The sequence below is a fragment of the Eptesicus fuscus genome, chromosome 23, assembly GCF_027574615.1.
Source record: "Eptesicus fuscus isolate TK198812 chromosome 23, DD_ASM_mEF_20220401, whole genome shotgun sequence".
Taxonomy (NCBI): domain Eukaryota; kingdom Metazoa; phylum Chordata; class Mammalia; order Chiroptera; family Vespertilionidae; genus Eptesicus; species Eptesicus fuscus.
Genome location: NC_072495.1, coordinates 1,586,802 through 1,607,656, shown reverse-complemented (window position 1 = coordinate 1,607,656; position 20,855 = coordinate 1,586,802). Strand labels below are relative to the sequence as shown.

Genomic DNA, 20,855 nt, shown 5'->3' with positions numbered 1-20,855 from the left:
TAGGGCGAGGAGTGGGGGAAGGCCCTGCGAAGGAGGGTTCGCTGGAGCTTTGAGGGAAGCCTCTGAAGGCAGCCCGCAGGGGCCGGCTGGGCGGCGGTCAGGGCAGGGGTGGGATGTGCAGGCCGCAGGGGCCGCGCTGGGCGGCGGTCAGGGCAGGGGTGGGATGTGCAGGCCGCAGGGGCCGTGTGGGCGGCGGGCAGGGCAGGGGTGGGGTGTGCAGGCCGCAGGGGCCGTGTGGGCGGCGGTCAGGGCAGTGGTGGGGTGTGCAGGCCGCAGGGGCCGTGTGGGCAGCGGTCAGGGCAGTGGTGGGGTGTGCAGGCCGCAGGGGCCGTGTGGGCGGCGGTCAGGGCAGTGGTGGGATGTGCAGGCCGCAGGGGCCGCGCTGGGCGGCGGTCAGGGCAGGGGTGGGGTGTGCAGGCCGCAGGGGCCGCGCTGGGCGGCGGTCAGGGCAGTGATGGGATGTGCAGGCCGGAGGGGCCGTGTGGGCGGCGGTCAGGGCAGGGGTGGGATGTGCAGGCCGCAGGGGCCGTGTGGGCGGCGGTCAGGGCAGGGGTGGGATGTGCAGGCCGCAGGGGCAGAGGCTGCCCGGAGCCCAGAGCGGACTTCCTCCTGCCCCGGCCTGAGATGCGGGGGTCGCAGAGCCCAGGATCGGCCTCTCCCCGGCTTGCTCAGCAGGAGGGGCCCAGCTCCTGTTTCTGGGCGTTTGTCCCGATTGTGAGTGTTGACAGCAGCTCTCAGGATTTCTGTTAGTGTGGCGATCCGTGTGTTCTTCACACAGACGGCGAAACGGAGTACCCTCAGGGGTTCTAAAATGGCACGGAATAGGAAAGGTGCCCAAGAGACATGAAAACATGCTCCGAGTCACTGATCATCTGAGATGCAAATCCAAACGACAGTGAGCTATCACCTCACACCTGTCGGAAGGCTGCCACCAACAAATCAACCAGCAAGTGCCGGCGAGGATGCGGAGAAAAAGGAAGCCTCGTGCACTGCTGGTGGGAATGCAGACTGGTGCAGCCACTGTGGAGAACAGTATGGAGCTTCCTCAAAAAACTGAAAATGGAGCTGCCCTTTGACCCAGTGATCCCACTTCTGGGAATATATCCTAAGAAAACAGAAACCCCAATCAGAAAGGATATATGCACCCCTATGTTCATAGCAGCACAACTTACCATAGCTAAGACTTGGAAACAGCCTAGGTGCCCGTCAGCAGATGAGTGGATCAGAAAACGGTGGTACATCTACACAATGGAATACTAGAACTTTTACCATTTCCAACAGCAGGATGGACCTGGCGAGCATTATGCTGAGTGAAATAGGCCAGTCAGAGAACGATAAATATCACATGATCTCACTCATGTGGAATCTAGTGAACCAAATAAACGTGATCAAAAATAGACCCAGGGTGGAGAGGAGAGCTCTGGGCCTTATCCCACTAAGGCCCGCCCTCCACGGCGCTGCCCCGGAGCGGCGGCCAAGAGCGCCCACCACCCAGGCCTTTGGAGGCCCAGAGCCAAGACCTGCGGCCCAGGCCCCGCTCTGTGTCAGGGCCCGGCGGGAGGTGGAGACAGATGGTCTACCTGAACCTTCAGACTGTCCGCTGTTGCTGGCCTCACTGCTCCTGGACCCCAGGTCCGCTGTCCTGGATGCGGAAGATGGTCAGTGTCCAGTGCCCGGGTGTCAGCTGTCCGGTGACTGCTCGCGCCGGGATGCTTGTCTTCCTCTTGAGCTCGATCCCGACAGCCCATGGGATGAGACGTGGTGTCCTGAGAGGATGTCTCTGCCGACGAGCGCCTGATTGTCTAGAGCAGTCTGATCCGCCCAGGACCAGATCCCTGTCTTCTGTCCCCACTTGAGTCTGAATGTCCACGGACAGACTCGGACGGCCCGTGCCGGCTGTCTGTCCTCGATGGGACCCAGAATGTCCAGAGCTGGCTCCTGCCTGGCCCGGGCAGACCCAGGGTGCTTTCCGGAAGCAGGCCCTGATCGTCTCTGAATCTTCAGTGTCCTTTGCTATCGCTGTTCTGATCAGTGCTGGACCCTAGGTTTCTGGCTGTTTTATCACTAGAGGTGTAACGGTCATACTTCTTTTGTGACTTTCTGTTGTTCTGACCTGTAGATCTCTCTGTTGTTCAACTTTCCTCTGTTGAATTTAACTCTTAAATTATCAGTATTTTTGTTTTTACCCAATTGATTGTCCTTTTTCCTGTGTTTTTTTTCACGTGCATATAAGTCACTGTGTCTTGTTTTATTCAGTTTTGCACACCGTGATCCCGTGTTTTCATAGCTGATTTCATCATCTTTGCCTCTGTTTCCCGATTGGGCTGACACTTGACTGTCGCCTTCTTCCTTGCGCTTCAGTAGAATTTGACCTACTTTTCTCTTTTCCCTTTTGTCGTGATTCCCCCCCATTTGTGTCTCTGTGTCTGCAAGTAGGGGTGTCACCTTTTTTATTTTTTTCTTTCAGAGCTAGATCCAGGCCTTTCCCTCTTCCTCTTGGGCTCTTGGATCTTGCTTTCTCCCTCCCATCACTCTGAATGCCTGGACTTTCCCTCATCCTCCTCCTCCTCCTCCGCCTCCTCTTTTCCTGTATGTCATGTTCTCCGTGTTTCTTTAGGTGTCCCTTCTTTTTCTGCTTTGGTCTGATGCTTGGAAATTCGTCTCATTTAGGGTCATAGTAGGCTTCAGCCAACTTGAATGCCATCAGAAAGAATTCTTCCAAGTCTAATTTCTGGTTGTGGTCCATGTCAAAGCTATCCATGAAGACGTCGGCAGTGTCTGGGTCAGCTGGATTCTGTGCAGAAGATACACGGAAGGGAGGGCCATGAGGCAGACTCACGTGGTCAAATAAATAATCCAAAGTCAACTTAGGGAATGTGAATTTTTGCTACTTAAATTGACACCAAATCAGGTGTTCTTTGCTTAATATAGTTTAGTTTATTGTGACTCTGCAGAAAATTAGAGGTAATAGAGGAAAAGAAAGAAATGTTAAATACATGTGGTGACATGAAAAAATTTGTTGGCCAAGTTCCTCTTTTCCTACTTCAAATATCAAAATATTATAAAGCCAATAATTGAACTATCTTTTAAACATACTATCTTAATGTTCATTATGTAGGAAGAATATGGTGAAGGTCTAACTAATTGGTATTTATTTCTTTGTCATTAAATATTCATATTATTATCCTTCAAAAGAAAAATAGACCCTGGGCCCTAGCTGGTTTGGCATTTGGACTGAAAGGTCCTGGTTCCGATTCTGGTCAAGGGCACATGCTCAGGTTGTAGGCTTGATTCTCAGTGGGGGACATGGAGGAGGTGGCTGATCAGTGATTCTCTCTCATCATTGATGTTTCTGTCTCTCCCTCTCTGAAATCAATTAAAAAAAATATATATGTATGTGTGTATATATATGTGTATGTATATGTGTGTGTGTGTGTGTGTGTGTATACACACACATACACACACACACACTCACACTGAGTGGCCAGATTATTATGATCTCTGAACGTATAATAATCTGGCCACTCAGTGTGTGTGTGTGTGTGTGTGTGTGTGTGTGTGTGTCTGTATGTATTAGAGGCCCGGTGTATGAATTCGTGCATGGGTGGGGGTCCAGCCAGCCTGGCCAGGGGGAGGGGACATGGGCGGTTGGCCGGCCTGCCTGCTGGTCGAACTCCTGGTCGAGGGGACAATTTGCATATTAGCCTTTTATTATATAGGATATACACTGAGTGGCCAGATGATTATGCGTTCAGAGATCATAATAACCTGGCCACTCAGTGTATATAAAAAGACCCAGAGTCATAGAAGCATGAACAGACGGTTGAACGACAGAGGGAAGGCAGGGAGGCTGGGTGGGAAGAGATCAACCAGTGAACTTGTGGGCATATATGCATCACCTGTGGACACAGACAAAGGGGTGGTGAGGACCTGGGGGGAGAGGACAGGAGCGACTGGAAGAGGTTAATGGGAAAAAGGAGGACCTATGCAATACTTTCAACAAGAAAGATTTAAAAAACAACAACAGTAATGGATTAGTTTTCCATTAGCAGGAACTGTCTAAAGGAAGTGTTCTTTATTCTGGGAGTGTATGTTTCCTCAGGTTTCGGGGATACAGTGTCCTTTGTTTAAGAGTGATGGTGATTACAGAGGGCGCGTGCATGGCTGGGGGCGGGTTAGGAGCATACCTGATGACTCCGAGAAGCTCAGCTGCAGCGTGCCTCCCAGTTATGAGGCCTGAAGAGCGAGGGCACTGATTAGCAGAGGCTCTCCGCTCAGGGACGTGGCCCCTACCTCGGGTGCTGCCCCTCCGGGACGCCAGGGTCCTGAAGGCAGCTTGGGGATAGGAGGAAAGCAGGACCGAATGGGGCGGGGACACCTGACACCTTTCCTCACATTCCAAGGCTGAAGCTCAGTCTCGGGTTCACACCCCAACGCGGGTTCACACATACTGGCCATAGCTATTTCACAACCCAGCGCAGATTTCACACCCACTGCCAGTTCACACCCCACGGCCAGGTTCACACCCACTGCCCATTCACACCCACCGCTGGTTCACATCCCACTGCCAGTTCACACCAACCGCCAGGTTCACACTCAGTGCTAGTTCATACCCACTGCTGGTTCACACCTCACTGCCAGGTTCACACCCACTGCCAGTTTATACCCACTGCCAGTTCACACCAACTTCCAGGTTCACACCCCATTGCCAGTTCACACCCACTGCCCATTCACACCACCACTGGTTCACGTCCCAATGCTAATTCATACCCACTGCTGGTTCACACCTCACTGCCAGGTTCACACCCACTGCCAGTTTATATCCACTGCCAGTTCACACCAACTTCCAGGTTCACATCAACTTCCAGGTTCACACCCCACTGCCAGTTCACACCAACTCCCAGGTTCACACCCTACTGCCAGATTCACACCTCATGCCAGTTCACACCAATTGCCAGGTTCACACCCACTGCCAGGTTCACACCAACTGCCAGTTTATATCCACTGCCAGTTCACACCAACTTCCAGGTTCACACCAACTGCCAGATTCACACCTCATGCCAGTTCCCACCAATTGCCAGGTTCACACCCACTGCCAGGTTCACACCAACTGCTAGTTTCACACCCATTGTCAGTTCACACCCATTGCTGGTTCACACCCCACTGCCATTTCACACCAACTGCCAGGTTCACACCCCACTGCTGGTTCACACCCACTGCCACAGCTGTGTTCCACCCCACTCAGCCTGCTATGTCCTCAGGAAGCATGGAAACAGCAGTTGAGTTATGCTCTGGCACAGTGGCTGTTTCTGTTCTTATCCTATCTAATAAAAGAGTAATATGCAAATTACCATCACCCACAAGCCACGCCCACCAGGATATACAAATTAACCCAGCCAAGATGGCTGCGGCCATGGAGCGAGCAGGAGGCTTGGGTTTCCACGGCAATGGAGGAAGCCAAACTTTTTGCACACCCTGGCTGGCCCAGGCCTCTACTCAAGGCTACAAAGTTTTAATTATAGAAGATAAATAAATCCCAACAAAAATGGCTGCAGCCATGGAGCAAGCAAGAGGCTTGGCTCTGCTCAAGGCTACAAAGTTTCAATTATAGAAGATAAATTAATCCCAGATACCAGGGCCTCCGCTTGGGTCGCCGGGGGGCATGGCTGGCCTGCAAACCACCACAGGCCCCTCGCCCAGGCCACCCCATGACCCAAGGGAGCCCCCCTGATCTGGGACGCCCTTCAGGACACCCTTCACGGCCTCCACCCATGCACCAGGCCTCTATCGTCCTATCTAATAAAAGAGTAATATGCAAATTGACCATCATTCCAACACACAAGATGTCTGCCCTTATGTGGTCAAAGATCCTGTCCCCATGTGGACACAAGATGGCCGCCACAAGATGGCCAGCAGGGGAGGGCAGTTGGGAGGGACCAGGCCTGCAAGGGAGGGAAGTTGGGGGCGACCAAGCCTGCAGGGAAGGGCAGTTAGGGGGCGACCAGGCCTGCAGGGGAGGGCAGTTAGGGGTGACCAGGCCGGCAGGGGAGGGCAGTTAGGGGCAATCAGGCTGGCAGGGAGTGGTTAGGGGGTGATCAGGCTGGCAGGCAGAAGTGGTTAGGGGCAATCAGGAAGGCAGGCAGGCGAGCAGTTGGGAGCCAGCAGTCCTGAGGGATGTCCGACTGCCCATTTAGGCCCAATCCTTGGATCGGGCCTAAACGGGCAGTCGGACATCCCTTGAGGAGTCCCATATTGGAGAGGGTGTAGGCTGGGCTGAGGGACATCCCCCCCCCCTGCACAAATTTCGTGCACTGGGCCTCTAGCCTTTCATAAAAGGAGTGGCCATCAACCTCCTGTTGGCCTTTCTAATTTACTTTCATTTTACTGGTTTACAAAATTCCGAAGCATGGGAACGACTGCTAGCAAAACTCCAAAGGCCATTTCTTTGGAGTCCTGGGAAATAGTTCCTTATTTGGGACACTTCAGACCTCTCTGAATAAAACTGCTGTTTTAATGACCATTTTCGCGTTTGCCCTCGCTGTGAGCTGAGGATGAGCCGTGCCCCCGGGGGCCCAGGAAACACTCGTTCAAACGAAGGTTTGAAAGCACCTTTCTGGCCTGTGCTCTTTCTGGACGGGGAAGAGGTTCCCGTGTTTTGGAGCGCGTGTCCCGTGTGTGGAGTGAGGGTGAGAGGGACCAGATGGGTTTCACAAATCAATGAGAGCCCGAGACCTTTGCAGTTCTGTTACATTACGAAGAGCAGAGGACTGGAGTTCTTGGGGAAGCTGAGTGTGGTGGAATCTGTGTGTGGGGGGGAGAAATAGGCCACCCCCTCCCCGCCCGGTGCTCCAGATACAAGGATCGTAGTCGTTTCTGAGTGACAGGCGGCGTGACGTCACGGCCCTAATTGCTGTGTTGTTTTGTCTCTCAGGTGAGTCTGAATGATTCCCACAACCAGATGGTGGTGCACTGGGCCGGAGAGAAGAGCAACGTGATTGTGGCCTTGGCCCGAGACAGCCTGGCCTTGGCCCGACCCCGGAGCAGCGACGTAAGTCTCGGTGTTTCTCGGGCTTCCTCTTCCTCTGTGCCGCCAGCCAGCATGTCCCTTTGGGACCTGCCAGGGTTCTCGTTCCAGAAAACAGCGGGTCATTGGAGAATGGATGGCATGAGTTACATCCAGAGAAGATAATCCAGAAAATAATAAATGCCCCCTATTTGTTGACCACAGGGTCATGCAGTCAATTGCCAGCAGATCATGTGACATGAGATTACTCTTGCGAGGCGACAGGGTGCGGTCTGGTGGTCGTGTCTGTTCAGGATGCCGGAGTGCCTTCCGGGCAGAGTGTAGGTCTGCTCACAGCCGGGGAGAGCTCATGGCCCTTCCGTCCTCATTCTCCCAACACCTTACAGTTGGGTGCACTGTTCAATCAGATTTGCTCATATTTTTTAAATTTTTATTTTTAAAATTTTTTCCTTTTGTTAATCCTCACCTGAGGGTGCTTTCCCATTGATTTTTAGAGAGAGTGGAAGGAAGGGGGAGAGCCAGAGAGAGAGACGTCGACGTGAGAGACACACACTGATTGGTTGTCTTCCACACGCCAGGGATTGAGCCTGCAACCAACACACGTGCCCTTGACCAGAATTGAACCTGGGACCCTTCCGTCCCAGGGCCGATGCTCTATCCACTGAGCCACACCGGCCGGGGTGATTTGCTCACGTTCTTATTCCCATAGTTGCCTTACACCAGGCGTCCTCAAACTACGGCCCGCGGGCCACATGCAGGTGTTTTTGCCATTTTGTTTTTTTTATTTCAAAATAAGATATGTGCAGTGTGCATAGGAATTTGTTCATAGTTTTTTTAAACTATAGTCCGGCCCTCCAACGGTCTGAGGGACGGTGAACTGGCCCCCGTTTAAAAGGTTTGAGGACCCCTGGCTTACACAGTGCTTAGCAGGTAGGTGCTGTGAAGACCCAAGACCAAGCGCCACGCACGCGCAGTCGTGCGGGAGGCGCGGGGGACGGGCAGGCCGACACTGTCTCCAAGCTGACGGCGTCCTTTGCCGCCACCGAGAACATGGTCTCCTCCATCTTTGTTGGAGTGCACGCCCGCTGGGGCAGTAAGCCATTTGTCCTCTCCGTGGAGCTGCAGGTTCCGGAAACACCCCTGAAACCCAGTCTGAACGTGTGACTGCCCTTGGCCTCGGTGTCCGGGACGCTGGGGCGCGGAAAGGACTTTGCGAGCTGGAGCAGAAAGACTGCCCGGGCCGAAGCGCTCTGGATGCCGAGCGGGAAGCAGGAGCAGGGCCCCGTGTTGCCAGATCTTCCGAAGTTTCGGGAGAAGCTCAGAGATCCGGATTTTTACGTGAAAACTGCTGATTCTTATAGTTGGCACCTAATGTGTAGTTCTTCACACAACCTGTAAGCCACGTAAAACGCATGAGGCCAGCTGGCCCTGGGCCTCCCGGCTGTGCCTCTGCTCCAGACTCCCCCTCGCGGGTCAGGGCGGCGGCGGCGTGGGGGGCGGCGTGGGGGACAGGTGTTCTGGCCAGAGGACGCCTCCTGGGGACGAGCCAGCATGTCACGTTAGCCTGAGCACACAGTCGCCATGCCTGAGTCTAGGTTTGGTTCTGTGAGGTCCCTCATGTGTCCACTCTCTGAGTTGGATGTGCTCTTGGGGGTGGGGGAGGGGCGCCTGGAGGAGCCCCAGGAGCTGTTTCCCAGTGGAATCGGGGGACCTGCGGGCAGGGAGGGACCAATGCCCAGGCGTGTCGGTGGGGGGTCGGAGCAGGAGTCCGTGAACGCCTGGACCTGACAGCCACTCTGGGTGTGGTGGCTGCAGCAGGCGAGCCTCGTGGGGCCATCCCTTTAGCCTGTTTACAGATGCGACGGGTGTGAAGCCCAGTCACAGCGTGCCCACGCCCTCTGGCCCGTGGGGGTCAGCACAGTCTCTGCCACAGACGTCGCCTCCGAGCGCAGGACATGGCTCTGTGCCCTGCTGTGCTGAGAAAATCCTCCTTGGAGAATTTTTGTTGTTAATCCTCACCTACGGATATTTTCCCCATTGATTTTTAGAGAGGAAGAGAGAGAGAGAGAGAGAGGAGAGAGAGAGAGAGAGAGAGAGAGAGAGAGAGAGAGAGAGAGAGAGAGAGAACATCTATGTGAAAGAGACACATCTATTGGTTGCCTCCTGCACACACCTGGACCAGGGCTGGGGATCAAACCTGCAACCCAGGTATATGCCCTTGACCAGGAATCAAACCGGAGACCCCTAGGTGCGAGGGCTCACGCTCTAACCACTGAGCACACCAGCCAGGGGTTTCTTAGAGTTTTTATGCAATCAAAATTTTTTGCCTAGATAGTATTTTCTTGTGAGATAGGTAAAGACCTTCACGTTGTTGTATGGTTTTGCTGGACAAACAGGAAATAGAGATACTCAGTGACTCCCATGAGGTTACCCTGCATGTCTGGGAGGTTTGGGGCTAATGAGAGTTGATACTTGCCATGTGAGGATGTAGTGTTGCTACGGGTGACCCGCTGGCCCGGGTTCCAGCACTGGGAGTCCCCAATGGGACCACCCTCCGTCCCAGGTGAGCCAGGGTGGTTGGTCACCGTGGTGTTGCCAGTCCCCAGCCCGGTTCTTCTTCTGTCTGAATATTTGAGTGTATCTGGGAGGAACCATGGGACATGTGAAGCAATACACTGTTCTGGAATGAAGGGTACCAAGAATAAGTGGGTAGGAAATTACTGCTCGGGGATCTACACTAATAAAAGAGAAAGATGCAAATTGACCGTACCTTTGAGATGCCCACCAGCCAATCAGGAGTGAGTATGCAAATTAACACAACAAAGATGGCAGGTTAATTTGCATACACAGGCGCTGAGCCACCGGGGCGGGACGCTTGTGTTGTTGCCATGGCGACGACACAGGCGTTCCGCACCACCCCAGCCACTCCGGGCCTCTGGGCAGCGTGGGAAGGCGGAAAGGCGGCTCTGGGCCGGAGTGAAGGTGGTGCTGGCAGCCAGGGGAAGGAAGGCCCATGAATCTTCGTGCATCGAGCCTCTAGTAATAAATACGGAGGGCGTGTGCACAATCTGCATTAAGGAATTGGCAGATGAAATTGAGATGTTCTGATGTGAAAAGTTAATGCAAAAATGAACGATGGCTCAGGCAGGAGCTGGTGTCAGATAGTGACAGTCACATCTCCTCTGGAGGAGCCTGGGGTGAGGCCGGCGGCGCCCGGGGAAGGGAGCCGTGAGCTGGGATGGCCAGCGTGTGCACATTCAGAACAGAAAGGGGCTGGGCCTGGGGCTGGGATGGAAGCTTTGCTATTAAACCAGGAAATCGGTGGGGGAACATGACCTTTTTCTGTAACACTTACCCGTTCTGACTAAGTGATGGTTAACATCACGGTGAACTGTCAGGCTTGCTTTCACCCACTGGTTATGCTCAGTATGTGTCACGTTGCACAGGCAGTGAAGTCCAGGTACAGGATGTCAGACGGCCCACCTGCCATCCTTACCTGAGGTGGAGCCCCTGGTCACCTGTGTTACTTCCGCAGGTGCCTCCTCTGCTGAGCCCGCCGTCTTCCCGGGAGGTGATTTCACAGCTGCACTTGGTCGCAGGGTCGTGGTGGGAGCCGCCTGAGCCCCTAGGGCAGTGATGGGCAACCTTTCGAGCTCGGTGTGTCAAACTTGGCCAAAAAACTGAGCATAACTCGGGTAGTGTGTCACTTTGAGGAAAAAACTAACTCCAAGACTCTAGTCGCAAATGTTTCATCCTCAGCATGCGGCCGCGTGTCATCAGAGATGGCTACGCGTGTCAGTGCTGACACGCGTGTCATAGGTTCGCCATCACTGTCCTGTGGGAAGGCGTTGGGATGGGACCCGCCGTGAGCGCTCAGCGAGCAGCCTCCTGGGTTCTCACTGCGGGGGCTCCCCTGGGCTCACCACGCCGGCTTCACCTCCCAGCACCGCATTTCCATCGCGGTGGGCGCCTCTGTGGAGACCACGAGGAGTTGTCCGTCTTCTGGAATGTTGTAGCACAGACTTCCCAGCGGGGGGTGAGGCGTTGGGTGACCTTTTGGGGACATTTCCACAGACGGGAAAACGCTCTCTCAGTCCCTCCCCAGACCACCGCGCTCTGCCTCCATGCGGTTTGTCAAACACGGACTCGGCCTGCGGAGCCGCTTACACGGTTTCACTCGCCTGGCTTCCTCTCCAGGGACTGTCTCCCCCAGGCTCCCGCCCCCGGGCCAGGCAGGCGCCCCGCTTCTCCTCTGGGTCATCCTGTCACACCCGGAACCATGGGCAGAGCAGGCAGGAGCCGCACAGGATCGAGGCAGGACGTCCGGAAGGGCCGGCTCTTCCCGCCACGTTTCTCACCCGCTCTTTCCCTCCCGCTTCCCTGTCCCAGGTGTACGTGTCCTACGACTACGGGAAATCGTTCCAGAAAATCTCCGAGAAGCTGAACTTCGGTGCGGGGAACGGCAGCGAGGCGGTGATCGCCCAGTTCTACCACAGCCCCGCGGACAACCGGCGGGTGAGGAGGCCGGCTGGAGTCCCGGGCTGCGCTTCGGGGAGAGCCTGCACTGGGGCGGGCGGGCCCTTTGTCGTCTTTGCAGCGTGACTGGTGGCCGGTGACGCTTTTTCCGTTTCCCTGGGAGTTTGACAGAGTCCAGTGCTCAGGTGGAACCAACATCCCCAAGCCGGCCAGGTGCCGGCCGGGCAGGGTCCAGGCCAACCGTGGCTGTGACGGCACAGAAAACCGGCCAGCTGGTAACTGGGGGCTCCTAGGTGCCAAAAGGGTTACCAGTCCCCAGGCCTTCTCTTGCAGTCTAATCTAGACTGGCAGCTGCGTGCTCTTCCTGGCATCACCAGTGCATGTGTGTGTGCGTGTAGGTGTGCGTGTGCACTTGTGCGTGTATGCATGTGCGTGCGTGTGCGTGTGTGCACCCTCCTCCCTCCAGCCTGTCCTGGTGCAGAGGTCACCAAGGCAGTAGATGGTGCTCTGTCTCCTGATCCGCCTTCCCAACTGGTCTGCTGCTTGTTTCTGCAGAAGACCCCCCCCCGCCCCGTCCCCCACCACAGTGTGACGTGGCGGAGGTTGCCCTGGCCCCAAGGGAGGCAGGAGGAGGGGAGAGGACGGTGCAGGAGTCTGCCCCCCCACAAGTTGTATTTGCTGCTTTCGTCCCCACTGCCCTGATCCCTCGCTCTTTTCCAGGTAGGATGGCTGCTCTCAGGATGCTCCTCTTCCCGCCCCGAAAGGGGACCAGGGCGGGAGACGCCCAGGGGTCCCCCAGTGCCTGCGGCCGGCTGCCTGTGCTGTGGGCAGAGGTGGTATTGAAAGTATTTAGCCGCTGGGTTGGCACTGACCAGTCAGACCTGCCTGATGTGGGAGCTGGTCCTGAGGGCCGCCCTGCGGTGGGCAATAACCCCTTAGCTGCTGGGCTCGGGAGAGGTCTTGGGGAAGAGGCCAGCCCACGGCAGCTTTGGGAGGAACACCCACAGGTTTCAGGGAGGTGAGGTACGGAAGCAATTTTTAAAAATATATTTGTATTGATTTCAGAGAAGAAGAGAGAGGGAGAGAGAGAGAGAAACATCGATGATGAGAGAGATTCATTGATTGGCTGCCTCCTGCACGCCCCACACTGGTTACAGCTCAGCCCTGTGCTGTCAGCCCTGCTTAATCTCAAAGTGGAGTGGCCAACACGCCTCTTGCCTAACTTCTTACCTCCCTGCAGGTGACAGGACACCCCTCCCCCCTTACCTCCCTGCAGGTGACAGGACACCCCTCCCCCCTTACCTCCCTGCAGGTGACAGGACACACCCCTCCCCCTTACCTACCTGCAGGTGACAGCACACCCCTCCCCCCTTACCTCCCTGCAGGTGACAGGACACCCCTCCTCTTACCTACCTGCAGGTGACAGGACACCCCTCCCCCCTTACCTCTCTGCAGGTGACAGCACACCCCTCCCCCTTACCTACCTGCAGGTGACAGCACACCCCTCCCCCTTACCTCCCTGCAGGTGACAGGACACCCCTCCCCCCTTACCTCCCTGCAGGTGACAGGACACCCCTCCCCCCTTACCTCCCTGCAGGTGACAGGACACCCCTCCCCCCTTACCTCCCTGCAGGTGACAGGACACCCCCCTTACCTCCCTGCAGGTGACAGGACACCCCTCCCCCCTTACCTCCCTGCAGGTGACAGGACACCCCTCCCCCCTTACCTCCCTGCAGGTGACAGCACACCCCTCCCCCCTTACCTCCCTGCAGGTGACAGGACACCCCCCTTACCTACCTGCAGGTGACAGGACACCCCTCCCCCCTTACCTCCCTGCAGGTGACAGGACACCCCCCTTACCTCCCTGCAGGTGACAGGACACCCCCCTTACCTACCTGCAGGTGACAGGACACCCCTCCCCCTTACCTACCTGCAGGTAACAGGACACCCCTCCCCCTTACCTCCCTGCAGGTGACAGGACACCCCTCCCCCTTACCTCCCTGCAGATGACAGGACACCCCTCCTCTTACCTACCTGCAGGTGACAGGACACCCCTCCCCCCTTACCTACCTGCAGGTGACAGGACACCCCTCCCCCTTACCTCCCTGCAGGTGACAGGACACCCCTCCCCCCTTACCTACCTGCAGGTGACAGGACACCCCTCCCCCCTTACCTACCTGCAGGTGACAGGACACCCCTCCCCCCTTACCTACCTGCAGGTGACAGGACACCCCTCCCCCTTACCTACCTGCAGGTGACAGGACACCCCTCCTCTTACCTCCCTGCAGGTGACAGGACACCCCTCCCCTTACCTCCCTGCAGGTGACAGGACACCCCTCCCCTTACCTACCTGCAGGTGACAGGACACCCCTCCCCTTACCTACCTGCAGGTGACAGGACACCCCTCCCCCTTACCTACCTGCAGGTGACAGGACACCCCTCCCCTTACCTCCCTGCAGGTGACAGGACACCCCTCCCCTTACCTCCCTGCAGGTGACAGGACACCCCTCCCCCCTTACCTCCCTGCAGGTGACAGGACACCCCTCCCCTTACCTACCTGCAGGTGACAGGACACCCCTCCTCTTACCTCCCTGCAGGTGACAGGACACCCCTCCCCCCTTACCTCCCTGCAGGTGACAGGACACCCCTCCCCCCTTACCTCCCTGCAGGTGACAGCACACCCCTCCCCCTTACCTCCCTGCAGGTGACAGCACACCCCTCCCCCTTACCTCCCTGCAGGTGACAGCACACCCCTCCCCCTTACCTCCCTGCAGGTGACAGGACACCCCTCCCCCTTACCTACCTGCAGGTGACAGCACACCCCTCCTCTTACCTCCCTGCAGGTGACAGGACACCCCTCCCCCCTTACCTACCTGCAGGTGACAGGACACCCCTCCTCTTACCTACCTGCAGGTGACAGGACACCCCTCCCCCCTTACCTCCCTGCAGGTGACAGCACACCCCTCCCCCTTACCTCCCTGCAGGTGACAGCACACCCCTCCCCCTTACCTACCTGCAGGTGACAGGACACCCCTCCTCTTACCTCCCTGCAGGTGACAGGACACCCCTCCCCCCTTACCTACCTGCAGGTGACAGGACACCCCTCCCCTTACCTCCCTGCAGGTGACAGGACACCCCTCCCCTTACCTACCTGCAGGTGACAGGACAATGCCAGGCAGGTGACTGGGACTCACAGCACCTCTTGTGAGTTGGCGCCCTGCCCAGGGTGCAGCTGACCTCGGTGTCCTTCTCCCGGGGGGTCGATCTGTGTGCCCCCTGCCTCCCCAGAATGGAATGGCACTGGATGACGCAGCGTGCCAGATTGGACCTGTTGTGCTGTTCTTACACGTTGTCCCAGACCTAACACTGGCTCATGCTGTGGCCCTGACACCATCTCTCCGTCACTCTAGAGCCTTCCTTTCAGCTCACCTGTCCCTCCTCACTTCCCGCCACAGGGCACAGGTGTCCGGGGCAGGTGCGTCTTCCACCCTTCTTGGCGTGGGCTGTGGCGAGCGGCTGCTGAGCCACAGGTCGGGGTGGCCAGAAGTCAGGCGGGATGATGTCATGGGTTTGCGGGGAGGTTTAGTGCAGGGAGAGGTGAGGGCCTTTTTGAGCATTAAGTCTGGAGAAGGAGCAAGGCAGGGGCCACGACGCTGGGCATGGAGGTGCAGGGTATGAGGTGCTGCGGGTGAGGGAGCAGCATGCGTACAGCTCTGGGTGCAGGGCGCGTGGCGCTGGGTGCAGGGCGCTGGGTGCAGGGCGCGCGGCGCTGGGTGCAGGGCGCGCGGCGCTGGGTGCAGGGCGCTGGGTGCAGGGCGCTGGGTGCAGGGCGTGCCGAGATTTCTCAGGTGGAGCTGGACGGGCTGGGAGCTGCTGGGAGTGAGAAGGGGCCGCCTTCTTGGCGAACTAGGGACAGAGGCCTGGGCTGGGGCAGGCTGCGGCTCTCTCCCGGCTCCCAGTTCCCCAGGGAGGCTGGTGCCCTCCTAGACTTCTCAGGAAGGAAAGGACGACTCTCCTTTGGGGGTTAGTTTTGTTACTTTTGCTCCTGTGTCTTGGAAGGCAGTTTGCTCCCAGACACATCCCAGAAGACTGGCGTGTGCTGTCCACAGCGCACGTGTGTGGCCGGTCAGGAGGCTGTCACAGAGTAGGCTCCGAAATGGTTGAAATGACCGTCAGCATCTGCTCTGCAAAGTGAGTGTCACAAAGGGCGGAGGAGAGGTGTGAGGGGGTGTGCCTGGAGTGGAAAGCAGGTCCTGGTTTGGGGCCAGCTCTGTCAGGTGACAGGCCGTGTGGGCGTGAGGACGTGGCTGTGTGGTGAGGACGTGGCTGTGTGGTGAGGGCATGGCTGTGTGGCAGATGAGTGTGGCTGTGTGGTGAGGGTGCGGCTGTGTGGTATGTGGGCATGGCTGTGTGGTGAGGGTGCGGCTGTGTGGCATGTGGGCGAGGCTGTGTGGTGAGGAGTGGCCGTACGGTGAGGAGCGGCCGTACGGTGAGGAGCGGGTGTGCAGTGAGGAGCGGGTGTGCGGTGAGGAGCGGGTGTGCGGTGAGGAGCGGGTGTGCGGTGAGGAGCGGGTGTGCGGTGAGGAGCGGGTGTGCGGTGAGGAGCGGGTGTGCGGTGAGGAGCGGGTGTGCGGTGAGGAGCGGGTGTGCGGTGAGGAGCGGGTGTGCGGTGAGGAGCGGGTGTGCGGTGAGGAGCGGGTGTGCGGTGAGGAGCGGCCGTGCGGTGAGGAGCGGCCGGGCGGTGAGGAGCGGCCGGGCGGTGAGGAGCGGCCGGGCGGGTGAGGAGCGGCCGGGCGGTGAGGAGCGGCCGGGCGGTGAGGAGCGGCCGTGCGGTGAGGAGTGGCTGTGGGGCGGGTGAGCTGTGGGCGGGTGAGCTGTGGGCGGGTGAGCTGTGGGCGGGTGAGCTGTGGCAGGTGAGCTGTGGCAGGTGAGCTGTGGGCAGGTGGGTGTGGGCAGGTGGGTGTGGGCAGGTGAGCTGTTGCAGGTGAGCTGTGGGCGGGTGAGCTGTGGGCAGGTGGGCGTGGGCAGGTGAGCTGTGGGCAGGTGGGTGTGAGCAGGTGAGCTGTGGGCAGGTGAGCTGTGGGCAAGTGAGCTGTGGGCAGGTGGGCGTGGGCAGGTGAGCTGTGGGCAGGTGGGTGTGAGCAGGTGAGCTGTGGGCAGGTGAGCTGTGGGCAGGTGAGCTGTGGGCAGGTGAGCTGTGGGCAGGTGGGCGTGGGCAGGTGAGCTGTGGGCAGGTGGGTGTGAGCAGGTGAGCTGTGGGCAGGTGAGCTGTGGGCAGGTGGGTGTGAGCAGGTGAGCTGTGGCAGGTGAGCTGTGGCAGGTGAGCTGTGGGCAGGTGGGTGTGAGCAGGTGAGCTGTGGGCAGGTGAGCTGTGGGCAGGTGGGTGTGAGCAGGTGAGCTGTGGCAGGTGAGCTGTGGCAGGTGAGCTGTTGGCAGGTGGGTGTGAGCAGGTGAGCTGTGGGCAGGTGAGCTGTGGGCAGGTGGGTGTGGGCAAGTGAGCTGTGGCAGGTGAGCTGTGGCAGGTGAGCTGTGGGCAGGTGGGCGTGGGCAGGTGAGCTGTGGGCAGGTGGGTGTGAGCAGGTGAGCTGTGGGCAGGTGAGCTGTGGGCAGGTGGGTGTGAGCAGGTGGGGTGTGAGCAGGTGAGCTGTGGCAGGTGAGCTGTGGCAGGTGAGCTGTGGGCAGGTGGGTGTGAGCAGGTGAGCTGTGGGCAGGTGAGCTGTGGGCAGGTGGGTGTGAGCAGGTGAGCTGTGGGCAGGTGAGCTGTGGGCAGGTGGGTGTGAGCAGGTGGGGTGTGAGCAGGTGAGCTGTGGCAGGTGAGCTGTGGCAGGTGAGCTGTGGGCAGGTGGGTGTGAGCAGGTGAGCTGTGGGCAGGTGAGCTGTGGGCAGGTGAGCTGTGGGCAGGTGGGTGTGGGCAAGTGAGCTGTGGCAGGTGAGCTGTGGCAGGTGAGCTGTGGGCAGGTGAGCTATGGGCAGGTGGGTGTGAGCAGGTGAGCTGTGGCAGGTGAGCTGTGGGCAGGTGGGTGTGAGCAGGTGAGCTGTGGCAGGTGAGCTGTGGCAGGTGAGCTGTGGGCAGGTGGGTGTGAGCAGGTGAGCTGTGGGCAGGTGAGCTGTGGGCAGGTGAGCTGTGGGCAGGTGGGTGTGGGCAAGTGAGCTGTGGGCAGGTGAGCTGTGGGCAGGTGGGTGTGAGCAGGTGAGCTGTGGCAGGTGAGCTGTGGCAGGTGAGCTGTTGGCAGGTGGGTGTGAGCAGGTGAGCTGTGGGCAGGTGAGCTGTGGGCAGGTGGGTGTGGGCAGGTGAGCTCTGGGCAGGTGGGTGTGGGCAAGTGAGCTGTGGCAGGTGAGCTGTGGCAGGTGAGCTGTGGGCAGGTGGGTGTGAGCAGGTGAGCTGTGGGCAGGTGGGTGTGAGCAGGTGAGCTGTGGCAGGTGAGCTGTGGGCAGGTGAGCTGTGGGCAGGTGGGTGTGAGCAGGTGAGCTGTGGGCAGGTGAGCTGTGGGCAGGTGGGTGCGGGCAAGTGAGCTGTGGCAGGTGAGCTGTGGCAGGTGAGCTGTGGGCAGGTGGGTGTGAGCAGGTGAGCTGTGGGCAGGTGAGCTGTGGGCAGGTGGGCGTGGGCAGGTGAGCTGTGGCAGGTGAGCTGTGGCAGGTGAGCTGTGGCAGGTGAGCTGTGGGCAGGTGGGTGTGGGCAGGTGGGTGTGGGCAGGTGAGCTGTGGGCAGGTGAGCTGTGGCAGGTGAGCTGTGGGCAGGTGGGTGTGGGCAGGTGAGCTGTGGGCAGGTGAGCTGTGGGCAGGTGAGCTGTGGGCAGGTGGGTGTGGGCAGGTGAGCTTGGGCAGGTGAGCTGTGGGCAGGTGGGTGTGGGCAGGTGAGCTGTGGGCAGGTGAGCTGTGGGCTGGTGAGCTGTGGGCAGGTGAGCTGTGGGCAGGTGGGTGTGGGCAGGTGAGCTGTGGGCAGGTGAGCTGTGGGCTGGTGAGCTGTGGGCAGGTGGGTGTGGGCAGGTGGGTGTGAGCAGGTGAGCTGTGGGCAGGTGAGCTGTGGGCAGGTGGGTGGGCAGGTGGGTGTGGGCAGGTGAGCTGTGGGCAGGTGAGCTGTGGGCAGGTGGGTGTGGGCAGGTGGGTGTGGGCAGGTGAGCTGTTGCAGGTGAGCTGTGGCAGGTGAGCTGTGGGCAGGTGAGCTGTGGGCAGGTGAGCTGTGGGCAGGTGGGCGTGGGCAGGTGGGCGTGGGCAGGTGGGCGTGGGCAGGTGGGCGTGGGCAGGTGGGCTGGAGTCTGTTCTTTGCGGTGCCTACAGTCCTACTTCCTCCTCCTCTGTCTGCGTTGCCAGGTGCAGCCCCGGTGCCTGCAGGTTCCCGGCCTCAGAGCACAGTCGGGCCGGGTCTAAACACACCCTGAGCGCACAGTCAGGCCTCAGGGCCTCGGCCAAGCAGTGGTCCTGGGTGAGCGGCCAAGGCCGTCCCCGGCCCCTGCCTCCCGGAGGTGTGCGCCTTCGTCTTGTTTCCTCCTGTCATTGCTCCCGCGGGAGGGCGGCTCCTCAGCCCACGAGGAGGTAGTTCTGTTGCTTTCCTTGCTGTCTTCCCAGAGGTGTTTGTGGATTCAGAGGCGAGGCCTGAGCTGGCGGGTGTAGGCAGGGCTGGGCACTGGGTGACTGAGGCCGGGACCTGCCCCTGCGGAGAGGTCAGCTGGCAGGACTGCGGGTGTGGGTGCAGGAGGCCTGAGCCGGGAAGAACCGGCGCTGCCATGCAGAGCAGACGGCGGTGCAGACGGCGGTGCTTCCTCCCACAGACGTGGAGGATGGGGCTGCTCACAGCTCGGAAGCCGCGCTGAGTGACGCGTGGGCCCTGCCGGTGGAGCGGGGGTGGGCGCAGGAGAGCCGGCACGTAGGTTAGAATGGAAGCTGCAGGCCGACTGGAGCGAGCTGGTGGGAGCCCTGGGGGGGGGAGAGGCGAGGGCGGACTCCAGAGTGCAGCGTGGCCTGCAGGCCGCAGGGGGTGCTGCTGGGGTGGAGGGGCGCAGTGAGGTGCCTGGGGAAGGTACCCCAGGCTCCTGTCTGAAAATGGAGAGCTTGCTTTTTGCCTTGAAGACTGTAGGGAGCTCTAGCTGGTGTGGCTCAGTGGATAGAGCATCCTCCTGTGGACTGAAGGGTCCCGGGTTCCATTCCAGCCAAGGGCACGCGCCCAGATTGCGGGCTCAATCCCCAGTAGTGGGCGTGTAGGAGGCAGCCAATCAGTCATTCTCTCTCATCATTGATGTTTCTCTCTCTCTCTCCCTTCCTCTCTGAAACCAATAAAAATATTTTAAAAAAGGAAAAGGACTGTGGGGCGCTGGGGGAGTCTTTGAGGAGGGACGTCACTGGGAATAGGTTCTCAGGGAAACGTGGGCCCTGGAAACCTGCAGGAGGCTGGAGGGGAAGACGGAGGAGTCGACACGTGTGGGAATGCAGCACCAAGCTGCTGGTTCTCAGCCCGAACACCCCCTCTCCGTGCTGCTCATCCCCTGGTCTCAGGAGGCCCGAGGCGAATGCCCCACGCTGCCTCCAGCCGGGCCGTGGGCCGTGGGCCGCACTGGGAGCTGAGAGACAGACGCGGGCTGTGACCGCTGCGTTAACGGCAGACAGAGCAGGGTCAGTGCTGGTGGGGGCGTGGGCTGAAGCAGGCAGAGGCGTTCACCCTCCGCTCTGCTTGTGAGCTGCGCTGGGAGAAGGTGTCGTGCGACTAGAATCCAGGACACGGAGCGAGAATTGGGCTTTGGGGGCGGTGTCGGAGAATTCCATTTTCATGGTGACATACCTGGCACGGCAGAGTGGAGATGCTGAGGAGACAGGGTTTGGCGCGAGGCTCCCGTGAGAAGTCGGGGTAGGCGGTGTATTGGAAAGTCGGGGAGGCAGCGGTGAAGCTGTGGGGAAGGATTAGCCGAGGTGTCGGCCGAGGCTGAGAGAGGGTGGAGCGTGGACCAGGACAGAAGAGCCAGCAACGTGAGTTGGGGTCAGAGGTGGTGAGGGCTGGTGATGGGAGTGGAGGTAAGACGCGTTTCCAGAAAAAGGAGGGGTTACGAGGAAGGCACGTACCTGAGTCCCATAATCCGACCTGAGACTGTGCATCGCGTTCAGGAGGTGCTGCCCTTTCGGCGGAAGCAGAGGGGAGGCGGGTGGACTGTTAAGAGAGGTGAACGCGCCCACTCCTGGGTCCCCTTGGGGCTGACTTCTCGAAGCTTCAGTGACCTCGTTATACAGAGGCGACAGAATCACCGCTGGAGACCGAGTAGCTGGGCGTGCTCGGTGCCCCGCTGAGCGAGGCCTGCAGAGCCCAGCGCGGTGCCTGGCAGAGCAGAGGCTCGCGCCCACGGCAGCTCTGTGACCGGGTGCAGGTTCG

The 20,855-nt window shown here is 59.0% G+C and overlaps 1 protein-coding gene across 1 annotated transcript in view; it reads left to right on the top strand.

The window, feature by feature from the left end:
- Positions 1-20,855, top strand: part of SORL1 (sortilin related receptor 1) — a 159,467-nt gene that overhangs the window by 14,601 nt on the left and 124,011 nt on the right. Inside the window, exons 2-3 of the mRNA XM_054712585.1 lie at positions 6,932-7,048; positions 11,414-11,539. Of these exons, the coding sequence (XP_054568560.1) occupies positions 6,932-7,048; positions 11,414-11,539 (243 nt within the window). The remainder of the gene's footprint in view (positions 1-6,931; positions 7,049-11,413; positions 11,540-20,855) is intronic.